This window comes from Thalassophryne amazonica, chromosome 6, assembly GCF_902500255.1.
Source record: "Thalassophryne amazonica chromosome 6, fThaAma1.1, whole genome shotgun sequence".
Taxonomy (NCBI): domain Eukaryota; kingdom Metazoa; phylum Chordata; class Actinopteri; order Batrachoidiformes; family Batrachoididae; genus Thalassophryne; species Thalassophryne amazonica.
In genome coordinates, this window is record NC_047108.1 from 104,598,668 (window position 1) to 104,614,044 (window position 15,377).

General features: G+C 41.1%; 1 protein-coding gene across 1 annotated transcript in view; it reads left to right on the forward strand.

Moving 5' to 3' along the window:
• pink1 (PTEN induced kinase 1) overlaps positions 1 to 10,069 on the forward strand; it is a 45,593-nt gene extending 35,524 nt beyond the window's left edge. The window contains exon 8 of the mRNA XM_034173080.1: positions 9,585 to 10,069. Coding sequence (XP_034028971.1) covers positions 9,585 to 9,869 — 285 coding nt within the window. The 3' untranslated portion in view covers positions 9,870 to 10,069. The remainder of the gene's footprint in view (positions 1 to 9,584) is intronic.
• Positions 10,070 to 15,377: the final 5,308 nt, after the last annotated feature.

Consider the following 15,377-nt stretch of genomic DNA (forward strand, 5'->3'; position numbering starts at 1 on the left):
TGGTTACTTTTAGTGTCCAAAGTAATGGTATAACCTAACATAATGTGTCCAATAAATAGTCCAGGAGCCAGTCATCAGTTTTGACTGATTGGTACCATGGTGACAGAGTTTAGTCCATTCTGCTAAATTATTAAAAACAACTTAATGGCTGATACTTGAATCTGTCTTCTGATGGATAATCCATCACAGAGAACATTGCACTGGTTTTCCTCCCATATGCACATTTTTATCTTTGTAATTTTGCCGTGAAAAGTGCAGAAAACTATAATAAAGTGCTTCTGACCATGCTGCATTCAGTGCTACTGCAAAAGTGGGACAAAAGACTTTCATCTTATTTTGCTTTGTAACTGTTTCGTACTTGAGTGCAGAAGAAAAAAAAAAAAAACCCACTTAAAATGTATTTTTCCTGAATTTGTGTTCAGCAGTAGTGTTTCTTCTGCTAATTGTTTTCTGATATGAAGACTGTAGAAGAATGAACTGAAGCCAGAGGGACATACGAAGGTGAAACTTTAATCCTCCACATTTTCAGCGTTACAGCGATTTAAAAATGGTTACCAGGAGCTTTATGTGTTGATGCTTTTGTAATTGGAAAGTCCAAAACATCTAGGAGTCACACATTCAGTAATGTATTCAAGCTTGTATGAGATTTTTTTTTTTTTTGAGTCAACAGTGCAAACACATGGTTTAAACTGCATAGCAACAGCCATCAAAGAAAAGTTCTTGTGTATCAGCTGAAAAAATGTCCTGAAAGATGTAATCAGGGTTCAGTTAAAGTGTAGATTTTATCACACTCAGTGGTGGAAGACAAAGGGGGATTACACACGTCCATGAGGCATTTCTGACATGCAATACTGGGAGCGTCTGTTCAATCAACATAGTGTTGAATGTTGATTTCATGATCAACGCAAATAAATCAAAGCAAAAAAACAACAAAATTAAATAGAGTTAAAATGCTTTCATGTGAAAATGCTACATTTTTTTTGTCTTTATGCAGACGGTTGCCCTCGTTTAGTGATTACAGACTTTGGCTGCTGCCTGACCCAGAACAACTCCAGTCTGCAGCTGCACTTTAACAGCAAGTGGGTCAACAGAGGAGGGAATGCCTCGCTTATGGCCCCTGAGGTGGGTGTGAGCAACTTTGTATTGTTATGAAGTAGAAGAAGAGCAGTTGATTTTCGAATACTGTTACAACCCGTTCCCATTTTTAAGTCAGTAAAAGCACGGCGCTTTATTACGGGTAGGCCGTACAACAAATACAATGGCTGTTTGCACAGCGTATGGATATACATATAAAGTGTACACTGTTTGCGTCCTTTGTTTTAGCTATCAGAAATACACAACTGCAGCTGGCTTCCAATTTGATGTGTTAAATTAGAGTGGTTGGCACTCCTGCATTACAGCAAGAAGGTTCTGGTTTCTAGCTCACCTTTGCCTTTTCAGGTTAAAGCAGAGTAAAGTTTGTGCCAACTAATAAGACATAAGCCTTGTCATTTTGCCTCTGGGCACAACCGCAGTTAAGATGTCGTAGTATAGACCTTAAAGCCCCCTATACACATAGCAAGAATGGCCATAATCCAGATGCAGTGTGGAGGGATAGAGGTGTGGTCAGCCATGTCGGAACGCAGCAAGACGGCCTCGTGCACACCTGCATGATGCAGCCCAACATATTTGGACAACAGTCAGACGACACAGACTGCTGTCAGACACCACCCACAATGGAGCTGTCACTCACTAACCCACACAATCACATCTTTGCTCGTCCTCACATTCCCAGCGCTCACTGACCTCTCATCAGGAGGAGGGTGCGCTGACAGGAGTGTGTCTCTCTCACATGACGGAGTACGCACTTAGAACAAGTGATTCAACCAACGTGCGAGTGTGTGGTCAAAATGTTCATTCAGCTGCGTGTATGTGTGTTCATAATGGCTGAACGAGCCACTCCACATGCACACGCAGGGTGCACAGGAGCTATCCATCCAGAGTGTGCACACAAAAAAGGCTGACGACTGTCAGTGATCGCCTACTGCTGTACAGTCCAGCGAAAAATCCCTTTAGGTGTTTGATTAGTATATACCTGCTTTGCTAGATTTTAGTCGTCCAGCTGGACTCTATAACTGCTGAACTGTGCTGGCAGTGTGCCCAACTTTCCCCATACACGCAACATTCTGTAAATGCAGCCAGTGAACTTTTTTCCTTGTAACATTTTTTTTTTTTTGCCAGTCCATCATTTTCTTTTTCCTTCCTACTTGTGGCCATTTCAGCATACTTTATACGCACTTTAACACAACTCTGGAAGGATTATCGGTGCAGGATGGTGCTTCACATGGGATTATATATGCCGAGGTGGATGATGCATTTGTGAGCCGATCGATGTTGCCAGCACAAAGCGCAGCCAGGTGAAAGGTACTTAACCACATGCTGCTGTCTGTGCTGTGCTGTGAAACATCCTGGGGCCAGACCGGAGGTGAGTTCCATGTTTGTTTATGTTGTCATGGGTTGTGGAAACAGTTTCACGTCATACTTGCTACAGAGTTAGGAGGTGAACATGTAATAATACCTGTATTACAGCAGTGACATCCCATTCAGCTACATTGCAGGGCGCTGCACGGAGCATCTGACACACACACTGATGCGGCGCAGAGCACCTGCCTGCAGTGTAACAGCTATGACATGCCCAGTATTTCACAGAAATTATTTCACCCATAGGAGGGTCTGGAAGTGTATCTGTACTGTAAGAACATAATGGATATAACAACCCATTTAGATCTGCTGTGGCGTGTGCTGGGCGACTTTGACCTGCAGTGGCATACGATGCTTTCGGATTGATTGCGCGCTGTTCACATCCACTGCACATGATGAATGCGTGCCATATACATGTTAATACATATCAACATTTTCTTTGCCCTCCCTGGCCGGGGTCTGGTGTAAGTGGACATACGTGGTACAACATGCCGGCAGGCTTTGCTGTGGCCGATCGATCTCAGAGCTCAATCTACCACGATCAGATCATATCAAATGCTGTTATGATGCTGTCAGAATATGTAGATTGCGATCAGATACAACCCCTGGCAAAAATTATGGAATCACCGGCCTCGGAGGATATTCATTCAGTTGTTTAATTTTGGAGAAAAAAAGCAGATCACAGACATGACACAAGTCAGTAAAAAGCTGTATGTTCAGCAGTCAGTTACTTTTAAACTCTGAGACTGAAATGGTGGTCCTCAGTCCAGCAAAACATCAGCATCACTTTGACCAGCTAACTCTTAACCTCGGCTTGTGTGTTATATATCACACTGATAAAGTGAGGAACCTTTTTTTTTTTTTTTTTTTTTTTTTTCTTCCCCCTGTCTGCATATATACTACAACCCCTGGAAAAAAAATATGGAATCACTGGCCTCGGAGGATGTTCCTTCAGTTGTTTAATTTTGTAGAAAAAAAGCAGATCACAGACATGACACAAAACTAAAGTCATTTCAAATGGCAACTTTCTGGCTTTAAGAAACACTATACGAAATCAGGGAAAAAAAAATTGTGGCAGTCAGTAATGGTTACCTTTTTAGACCAAGCAGAGGGAAAAAAATGTGGACTCACTCAATTCTGAGGAAAAAATTATGGAATCATGAAAAACAAAAGAACGCTCCAACACATCACTAGTATTTTGTTGCACCACCTCTGGCTTTTATAACAGCTTGCAGTCTCTGAGGCATGGACTTAATGAGTGACAAACAGTGCTCTTCATCAGTCTGGCTCCAACTTTCTCTGATTGCTGTTGCCAGATGAGCTTTGCAGGTTGGAGCCTTGTCATGGACCATTTTCTTAAACTTCAACCAAAGATTTTCAATTGGATTAAGATCCGGACTATTTGCAGGCCATGACATTGACCCTATGTGTCATTTTGAAAGGAATGTTTTCACAGTTTTTGCTCTATGGCAAGATGCATTATCATCTTGAAAAATGATTTCATCATCCCCAAACATCCTTTCAATTGATGGGATAAGAAAAGTGTCCAAAATATCTACGTAAACTTGTGCATTTATTGATGATGTAATGACAGCCATCTCCCAAGTGCCTTTACCTGACATGCAGCCCCATATCATCAATGACTGTGGAAATTTAAATGTTCTCTTCAGGCAGTCATCTTTATAAATCTCATTGGAACAGCACCAAACAAAAGTTCCAGCATCATCACCTTGCCCAGTGCAGATTCGAGATTCATCACTGAATATGACTTTCATCCAGTCATCCACAGTCCACGATTGCTTTTTCTTAGCCCATTGTAACCTTGTTTTTTCTGTTTAGGTGTTAATGATGGCTTTTCTGTATGTAAATCCCATTTCCTTTAGGCGGTTTCTTACAGTTCGGTCACAGACGTTGACTCCAGTCTCTTCCCATTCGTTCCTCATTTGTTTTGTTGTGCATTTTCAATTTTTGAGACATATTGCTTTAAGTTTTCTGTCTTGAAGCTTTGATGTCTTCCTTGGTCTACCAGTATGTTTGCCTTTAACAACCTTCCCATGTTGTTTGTATTTGGTCCAGAGTTTAGACACAGCTGACTGTGAACAACCAACATCGTTTGCACATTGTGTGATGATTTACCCTTTTAAGAGTTTGATAATCCTCTCCTTTGTTTCAATTGACATCTCTGTGTTGGAGCCATGATTCATGTCAGTCCACTTGGTGCAACAGCTCTCCAAGGTGTGATCACTCCTTTTAGATGCAGATTAACGAGCAGATCTGATTTGATGCAGGTGTTAGTTTTGGGGATGAAAATTTACAGGGTGATTCCATAATTGAGTGAGTCCATTTTTTTCCCTCTGCTTGGTCTAAAAAAGTAACCGTTACTGACTGCCACAATTTTTTTTTCTTGATTTCTTATAGTGTTTCTTAAAGCCAGAAAGTTGCCATTTGAAATGACTTTAGTTTGTGTCATGTCTGTGATCTGTTTTTTTTCTACAAAATTAAACAACTGAATGAACATCCTCCGAGGCCGGTGATTCCATAATTATTGCCAGGGGTTGTAGTGCACAAACTGCTCATAGACAACCGTCAGATGTGCGTCCCATCTCGATGGCACCAAGAGTGTTTGGAACTGTGCAACAAACTCGGGACAGCCGAGCAAATGGGACAAACTATATAGACTGCTCTGAGACTGCCATCCGTCTGTCTTCAGACACCATCAGCACTTACCAACTGTGGGGATGTGTCATTCTGACGGCATTCAGCTTCAGTCGGTGTACGAGGTCTATTAGAAAAGAAACCAACTGTTTTATTTTTTTAAAAAACTATATGGATTTGATTCATATGTTTTTACGTCAGCCAAGCTTGAACCTTCGTGCGCATGCGTGAGTTTTTCCACGCCTGTCGGTGACATCATTCGCCTGTGAGCACGCTTGTGGGAGGAGTGGTCCAGCCCCCTCTTTGGAATTCTTTTGTCTGAGAAGTGTGCGTGAGAGACTGGCGCTGTGCTTCATCAAAATTTTTTCCAAACTGTGAGGCACATCCGAGTGGACAACCATTCGACAAATTAAGCTGGTTTCAGTGAAAATTTTAACGGCTGATGAGAGATTTTGGATTGTTTCTATCGCTGTAAGGAATTCCCACGGAGCGGGATGTCGCGCAGCGCTCCGAGGCGACATCATCCTGTTTCAAGCTGAAAACCTCCAAATTTAAGCCTCTGTTGGCCCAGGACGTCGTGAGAGAACAGAGAACTTTCAGAAGAGGTCGGAATCAGCAGTTTATCCGGACATTCCACTGTTAAAGGAGATTTTTTTTTTTAATGAAAGACGTGCGAACGGATTGGCGCGTTGGTTTGCAGCCGGCGCGGTGCGCCCGCCACAGGAAAAACACCTCCGTGTTGATAACCATTTGTAAAATCCAGGCGGCTTTTGGTGGCTTTCAGTTGAGTGAGTATCTGAGAAATTGTTTAACAGCAGGGCATGTTTCAACTTGTCCTTAAGGCTTCCAACGGAGGTGTTTTTCCTGTGGCGGGCGCGCCGCGCCGGCTGCGACCCAACACACCAATCCATCCGCACGTCTTTCATTAAAAAAATCTCCTTTAACAGTGGAATGTCCGGATAAACTGCTGATTCCGACCTCTTCTGAAAGTTCTCTGTTCTCTCACGACGTCCTGGGTCAACAGAGGCTTAAATTTGGAGGTTTTCAGCTTGAAACAGGATGACGACGTCGCCTCGGAGCGCTGCACGACGTCCCGCTCTGTGGGAAGTCCTTATAGCGATAGAAACAATCCAAAATCTCTCATCAGCTGTTAAAATTTTCACAGAAAACCAGCTTAATTTGTCGAATGGTGTCCACTCGGATGTGCCTCACAGTTTTGGAAAAAATTTTGATGAAGCACAGCGCCAGTCTCTCAGCAACTTCTCAGGCAAAGGAATTCCGACGAGGGGGCTGGACCACTCCTCCCACAAGGCGTGCTCACAGGCGAATGACGTCACCGACAGGCGTGAAAAAACTCACGCATGCCCACGAGGGTTCAAGCTTGGCTGATGTACTCACACGTGATTCAAATCCATATGGTTTTTTAAAAAAATAATAAGGTCGGATACTTTTCTAATAGACCTCGTATGTGTGACAGGGGTTTAACAAAAATATTGGATAAAGCATTTCTGAATTGGATGCTTTTTTTTTTTAGACACAGTCCCTCTATTTTCAGAGTCCAGAAGTAATTTGACAAACTAAATTATAATTATTTGTGTTAATTTTACCGCCAGTTTTCTTCAGACAAGTTAAAATGGATTTATGAACATTTGAAGTCACTGAATGTGTCTTCATTTTCATCAATCATTAAGAAATACAAACAGTATTGTACTGAATTTTAAATCTGTCTCACCCAAAACAAAAATGGTACCAAATAGCACTAAAAATTTTTTTGCTCGTGATCATGAGCGATATAGCACCAAAAGAGGTTCCACTATGATTACAAGCTAGTGCTTTTGGCACCATTTTTTTGGTTTCTGTGAGAGTAGGTAGTCCTCAAACACTGAGTGAATGCTCAACAAGGGCACTTATGAGGGAAGCTGTCAAGACACTCATGACAATTCGCAAGGAGTTCTAGACTCTGGCTGTGATTGGAGCAGTTGCATGGTGCCTCTTTTGTATCATCAGTCACAGCTTCATTGTGGAGTCAGAAAGAAGGATGTTAATTCAAGAAACCGTATCAAAGTCAAAGTTAACTTTATTATCCCAAAAGGGAAATTCAGATGGTCAAGGTGCGTATAATACAGACAACTTCAGACGAGATAGACAAACTTAAAAACAGATAAATAAATAAAAGACAGATAAATACACCCCCTCCCCCATGCCTCTCTGGCTTCTCTCCACACAGCTAAGCTGCTGCATACCACACAAACACACACACACACATAGTACTACAGTGTCAAGTCCCCTGCTGAGAACTGTCTTTCATTAACAATTCTAATTGCAGAGGGAACAAATGACTTGCTGAACCTGGTTGTCCTTATTTTCCTTTGTAGTAGCCTCCCCTTACCACGTTGGCTTAACTGAAATCTATTATGTAAAGGGTGGGTACTGTCTGCAAGAATACTTTCAGCCTTGTGTAGTATATCTTGAAACACCTGAGCAGCTGATGTTTGATTGCACCCAATTATCCTACTAGCTGTTTTAATAATATGTTGCAATTTATCCTGATCTTGTTTACGCATACTGCCAAAGACACAGACCAGACCAAAGGACAAGACACTCTGAAGTACAGACTTATAAAATAACTCTAAAATGTAGGTGTCAACACTAAAACTACGCAATTTTCTTAGGAAAAACATTCTTTGTTGAAGCTTCTTCACCTTAAAAACAGCGCATTTGTCAAATCTCAACTGATCATCAATTTCAACCCCTAAATATTTATAGTATTTAAGTATCAAATTGATGCCTGAACCTCCCATGTGCCTTCTAGCAAACTGAAATTTCACATCTTTTTAAGAAAGTCATGTGTGACAACAAATTCTCCCATTCACTGTATTTTATTTATTTATTTATTTGTTTTAAGACAGATTGCTAGTCTCAATAACTTTTCTTTACTTTTTTAACCTGCTGCAACCTTTTTTTTTTTCTTTTTTTTGCCACAGTGGATCCACAAGGACAAAGCACCTGATGTGCATGCATTTGATGGTGGGAGGAAACCCACATAGACACTGGGAAAATAAGTAAATGGCAAAAAAAAAAACAAAAAAAAAACTGTGGGCTTGAACCAAGGACCTTCTTGCTAACATGCAAGCCTAGCTGACATTGCCCATGATCCATGGAAATGTGGTATGAACCTACGGAAACAAATGTTGATCCCAGTTACCTGCACAATAACCAGGGAGGGTGTGTTTTATGAGAATTGTTGTTATTCAGTGAAATAATTGACTGTTTTGAACACAGACCTAAAAACATTGCAGTTTATAATTACTTGCCTTTTTTGTCTTAACTGTCTCCTGCACAAAGGTGTCCACTGCAGTTCCAGGACACGGTGCTGTGATTGACTACAGTAAAGCAGATGCCTGGGCGGTGGGCGCCATCTCCTATGAGATCTTTGGCCAAAAGAACCCATTTTATCGTGCAGTGGGGCTGGAGAGCCGGCATTACCAGGAGGAGCAGCTTCCAGCTCTGCCTTCCAGTGTTCCAGCTGATGTCCAGTTAGTGATTCATTTGCTCCTCAGGAGAAACTCAAGCAAGGTAAGGCAATAGGTATGGAAAATATTGTCAAGCACGGTTTTCACAGTCGTTCAAGTACAACAGCAGCACTCTCAGCCTGAGCTGTCAACCAGGTCATGTAGTTTTGTTTTTCCACAATACTACAGGCATGAAAAGTTGAGCTTTGGGTCGCTGTTATGCCTTAAACATACAATACATAATTGCAAATTTTGTGTTTCAGGTCATTGTCTACATCATAGTGATGTTGCAACAGTCACAGGGTTATCATTGAGTTTTAGAAATGTTCTGGTCCTTCTAAAATTTTATCGTGGGCCAGATCCAGACCCACGTCCACTACTTTGACACCCTGGCAAAGATGAGTTAGTGAGTCCATTCCAGCCGGCTTTTGCAACCAATAGCTTAAAAACAATAAGTGCAAGGAGAAAGTGATTAAAATTTGTTTAACTTTAATGTGCCAGCTCAATTGGAAAAAAAAAACAAGTTTGGTGTGTCTGCCACCTACTGGATAAGCACCTGCATTCAACTGAGCTCCCAACTTAAGTTAGCAACTGCTGGGACCAACATGATGACCACTATGTGGCCAAACATGGGACAAAATATACAACAAAACGGGAAAGTAAAACTGGAATTAAACCATAGCTAGCATGTGTGAATGGGCATGATATAAACGTCTCGTTGATGCTGCAAATTACTCATAGCAAACCTGAAACACTGTTTCAACATGTTTTCAGACCACTTGTGTTTTGAGGTTTTTAAACTGCTGCCACCTGCTGAATACTGGCACGTGTTGGACAGTTTAAGAATGTGCCTCCATATCAGTATGCATTGCATATTTAATAGCTACAGTTAGCACAGGCTGTGCACATTTCTTGTTCCTTAGCGGTAATTGCATGATGCTCCTCACTTTTGTGCAGCGCCCCAGTGCACGTGTGGCTGCTAATATGCTACATATTGGCCTGTGGGGACGGAAGGCCCTGGCTGACCAGGGGAGCGCTGGCATGAGGAAGTTAGCTGACTGGCTGCTGTGCCAGTCTGCCGTAGTTCTCCTGAAAGGGTGCCGTGGGCCCAGAGGAAACACTGTGGAGGCGGAGCTTCAGAGGATCTTCTTGTCTAACCTGGAGCTGGAGGAGCTGCGTACAGCAGTGGGCTTCCTTGTCTATGGGAGCGAGCAGCGTCACACCTGCATTCTGTCTGCTTAGCTTCACCCTCAGAACCTGCAGTAGATTTTTGTCAGCTTTTGGATTAATATCTGTGGTGATGTAGTGATTTTGTTTACGTCTAATCAGTCACTGTGTTGTAAAACACTTCTTAAATTTAAATTCTGCAAGATAGATAGATAAATACTTTATTAATCCCGATGGAAATGATGTGAAGAAGTAAACGTTTATTTTTCTTAACACATTTGGCCCAAATGTATGGTGCCCGCTAGCTAATGAAGACTCCTTTTTTTCAGTGTTATGTGTTTCTAGTATGTGACCCATTATGCACAGTGTACATTATTACTCAGAAAAGCCCCAAGTTAATTGTGTTTGCCACATCTGAGAGCACAAGACTGACAAATGTAACTGATAGCTGTTGGGAGATTATAATATTTGGATTCAAGTTTAAAAACAATAGGATTAATAACTGGTTGGGACACACAAGGTATTTTTATAGTCCATGAACACGCATACTTTTAAATGGATACTGTGCCCATTATCCAGTCTGGTTTCCTTATAAAAATCCTTAACGACCTTCTTGTGGCATCCTGATTCTGGTTTACCTCACTATTCTCATCCTCCTTGGCCTGACACCATTTGTCACATCACCTTTGTCAATAGATTATCCTCCATTAAAATTACCTACACTTCATTAGCCTGGTTTAAATCTTATCTCTCAGGTCACACTCCGTTCATTCGGCTCAAAACCTACACATCCCAGCCTTGCACTGTCACTTCAGGTGTGCCTTAGGGCTCTGTCCTTGGGCCACTTCTCTTCATCATTTACCTCCTCCCCTTTGCCAATATTTTACGCAAATACATCAACTTCTGCTGCTACTCTTACACTCTCTTGCACAGCAGCTCCAGCAAACCCACTTCCACTCCCCCATCCTCCTCCCTTACTGATTGCCTAACAAAAAATTAAATACTGGTTCTCCTCAGATTTTCTCAAATTGAACAGTGCTAAAACTACTCACTGGAACAAAACCAACTTTATCCAAAACTGACACTTTTCCTTTAGTTATTGACAACTTCTCTGTCTCCCCCTCCCACAGATTAAGAGTCTGCGTGTCATCCTCGATAGTACTCTATCTTTCCAATCCCATTTCAGTAACATCATCCAGTCTGCATACTCGACCCCATCTCATGCCAAAATTAATCTGTTGTTCTGATACTGTCACATTTTCATAACGGGAGCACAAATTCATTTTCTGACTGCATCATGAAATGTGGGTTGATGTGGGGAGGTCTTTGGGGATTATGGTTGGGGGAAGGGAGAGGGTTAGAAATAGCAAAATTACAAAAAAAAAAAACCTTACAAAAATGTGACTCATTTTGTGACAGGAGCACAAAAAAAGCGTGGGATGTTGGGATGGAACATAAGCTGATTTTATATATATATATATATTATATATATTATTATTATTATTACTCGCCTTTATTTGAAAAGGGACAATGTACAGAGACATTAAGATCAGAAAACAAAGCTGATCTGTACCAGATTGTAGCTAAATAGCTAGTTTCCATCTGCAGTCCCCATTACATAATAAAATACAGTGAAGGAATACTCAGTCAAAAAATACCACACATACAGTCCGACACTGTCAGACACACTATATAGTGTATAGTGTGTGTGCATTAATATTATAAACAATGCTACATGAAATTCTAATTACGGAAGGCACATAGGAGATTTAAGCCAAGATTCTACCTTCTGTTTTCTTGGAGTAGTGTATATGTTGTGTGATGGTTTGCACTTTATAGCTGTTTTGTACTTTCTCAGGTTTTATGCTGTGGTTTATTGATCTCTCATCAGCACTAATACAACCCCTGGCAATAATTATGGAATCACTGGCCTCGGAGGATGTTCATTCAGTTGTTTAATTTCATAGAAAAAAAGCATATCACAGACATGACACAAAAATAAAGTCATTTCAAATGAAACTTCCTGGCTGTAAGAAACACTATAAGAAATCAGGAAAAATAATTGTGGCAGTCAGTAACGGTTACTTTTTAGACCAAGCAGAGGGAAAAAAAAAAAATATGGACTCACTCAATTCTGAGGAATAAATTATGGAATCACCCTGTAAATTTTCATCCCCAAAACTAACACCTGCATCAAATCAGATTTGCTCTTAGTCTGCATCTAAAAAGGAGTGATCACACCTTGGAGAGCTGTTGCACCAAGTGGACTGACATGAATCATGGCTCCAACACGAGAGATGTCAATTGAAACAAAGGAGAGGATTATCAAACTCTTAAAAGAGGGTAAATCATCACACAATGTTTGCAAAAGATGTTGGTTGTTCACAGTCAGCTGTGTCTAAACTCTGGACCAAATACAAACAACATGGGAAGGTTGTTAAGGCAAACATACTGGTAGACCAAGGAAGACATCAAAGCTTCAAGACAGAAAACTTAAAGCAATATGTCTCAAAAATTGAAAATGCACAACAAAACAAATGAGGAACGAATGGGAGGAGACTGGAGTCAACGTCTGTGACCGAACTGTAAGAAACCGCCTAAAGGAAATGGGATTTACATACAGAAAAGCTAAACAAAAGCCATCATTAACACCTAAACAGAAAAAAAACAAGGTTACAATGGGCTAAGGAAAAGCAATCGTGGACTGTGGATGACTGGATGAAAGTCATATTCAGTGATGAATCTCGAATCTGCACTGGGCAAGGTAATGATGCTGGAACTTTTGTTTGGTGCCGTTCCAATGAGATTTATAAAGATGATTGCCTGAAGAGAACATGTAAATTTCCACAGTCATTGATGATATGGGGCTGCATGTCAGGTAAAGGCACTGGGGAGATGGCTGTCATTACATCATCAATAAATGCACAAGTTTACGTTGATATTTTGGACACTTATCCCATCAATTGAAAGGATGTTTGGGGATGATGAAATCATTTTTCAAGATGATAATGCATCTTGCCATAGAGCAAAATCTGTGAAAACATTCCTTGCGAAAAGACACATAGGGTCAATGTCATGGCCTGCAAATAGTCCGGATCTTAATCCAATTGAAAATCTTTGGTGGAAGTTGAAGAAAATGGTCCATGACAAGGCTCCAACCTCCAAAGCTGATCTGGCAACAGCAATCAGAGAACGTTGGAGCCAGACTGATGAAGAGTACTGTTTGTACTAGTGATGTGTTGGAGCGTTCTTTTGTTTTTCATGATTCCATAATTTTTTCCTCAGAATTGAGTGATTCCATATTTTTTCCCTCTGCTTGGTCTAAAAAAGTAACCGTTACTGACTGCCACAATTTTTTTTCCTGATTTCTTATAGTGTTTCTTAAAGCCAGAAAGTTGCCATTTGAAATGACTTTAGTTTTGTGTCATGTCTGTGATCTGCTTTTTTCTACAAAATTAAACAACTGAATGAACATCCTCCGAGGCCAGTGATTCCATAATTTTTGCCAGGGGTTGTATAACTTGGTATTTTATGTTAGAAAATGAATGCCACATATTTTTCTGATGCTGTCATCTGTCAGTGAATCCTCACTTCATGTGGCGCAACACTAAGATCAGCTAAGTCTACAAATTGAGGTTTGTCTCCAGAGGTGTGTGAAATATTTTGCAAATGCATGTTTCCCCCCCTGTTGTTTCAAAATAAAGTAGTCAAGAAACTGCAAATGTCCTTTTTATTATTTTTGTTCCTCCTTCCTGTGTGTGTTAGTTTTGTTGTTCAGTAACTTTGAATGCTTTTGTTAAATAGACTTAATTTTCTTTAATGGTTCATTTGCATTTGCTCATGAAGATATTATGATTTTTTTCTTTTTTTTTTACTGAGCAAAAAATAAGCTGTCAACAATTTCGAAAAGGACTAACATACAGAACAAATTTAATAAAAGCAAAAACATGCATCATTCATTTTATACAAATTTTCCAATCTAAATATAATTTAAGAATTTAAAAATGTGACATTTACCAATTCATACATTTGTAAAGTTATTTTCCTTTATGAATGTGACTTGTCAAACAAATACATAATTTTACTCCATGTGTCTTAGATTGTATATTTTTTTTCACATCTTATTTTTTGAAGTTGGGTGTGTGAAGTTGGAATGTATTTTGTGAACTTTGTGTGGTTTGTTAATGTGTGTGTGTGTGTGTATATATATATATATACACGCAACAAAAATATAAACGCAATACTATTGGTTTTGCTCCCATTTTGTATGAGATGAACTCAAAGATCTAAAACTTTTTCCACATACACAATATCACCATTTCCCTCAAATATTGTTCACAAACCAGTCTAAATCTGATAGTGAGCACTTCTCCTTTGCTGAGATAATCCATCCCACCTCACAGGTGTGCCATATCAAGATGCTGATTAGACACCATGATTAGTGCACAGGTGTGCCTTAGACTGTCCCCAATAAAAGGCCACTCTGAAAGGTGCAGTTTTATCACACAGCACAATGCCACAGATGTCGCAAGATTTGAGGGAGCATGCAATTGGCATGCTGACAGCAGGAATGTCAACCAGAGCTGTTGCTTGTGTATTGAATGTTCATTTCTCTACCATAAGCCGTCTCCAAAGGTGTTTCAGAGAATTTGGCAGTACATCCAACCAGCCTTACAACCGCAGACCACGTGTAACCACACCAGCCCAGGACCTCCACATCCAGCATGTTCACCTCCAAGATCGTCTGAGACCAGCCACTCGGACAGCTGCTGAAACAATCGGTTTGCATAACCAAAGAATTTCTGCACAAACTGTCAGAAACCGTTTCTGGGAAGCTCATCTGCATGCTCGTCATCATCAGGATCTCGACCTGACTCCAGTTCGTCGTCGTAACCGACTTGAGTGGGCAAATGCTCACATTCGCTGGCGTTTGGCACGTTGGAGAGGTGTTCTCTTCACGGATGAATCCCGGTTCACACTGTCCACGGCAGATGGCAGACAGCGTGTGTGGCGTCGTGTGGGTGAGCGGTTTTCTGATGTCAATGTTGTGGATCGAGTGGCCCATGGTGGCGGTGGGGTTATGGTATGGGCAGGCGTCTGTTATGGACGAAGAACACAGGTGCATTTTATTGATGGCATTTTGAATGTACAGAGATACTGTGACGAGATCCTGAGGCCCATTGTTGTGCCGTACGTCCAAGAACATCACCTCATGTTGCAGCAGGATAATGCACGGCCCCATGTTGCAAGGATCTGTACACAATTCTTGGAAGCTGAAAATGTCCCAGTTCTTGCATGGCCGGCATACTCACCGGACATGTCACCCATTGAGCATGTTTGGGATGCTCTGGACCGGCGTATACGACAGCGTGTACCAGTTCCTGCCAATATCCAGCAACTTCGCACAGCCATTGAAGAGGAGTGGACCAACATTCCACAGGCCACAATTGACAACCTGATCAACTCTATGCGAAGGAGATGTGTTGCACTGCATGAGGCAAATGGTGGTCACACCAGATACTGACTGGTATCCCCCCCCGCCCCAATAAAACAAACTGCACCTTTCAGAGTGGCCTTTTATTG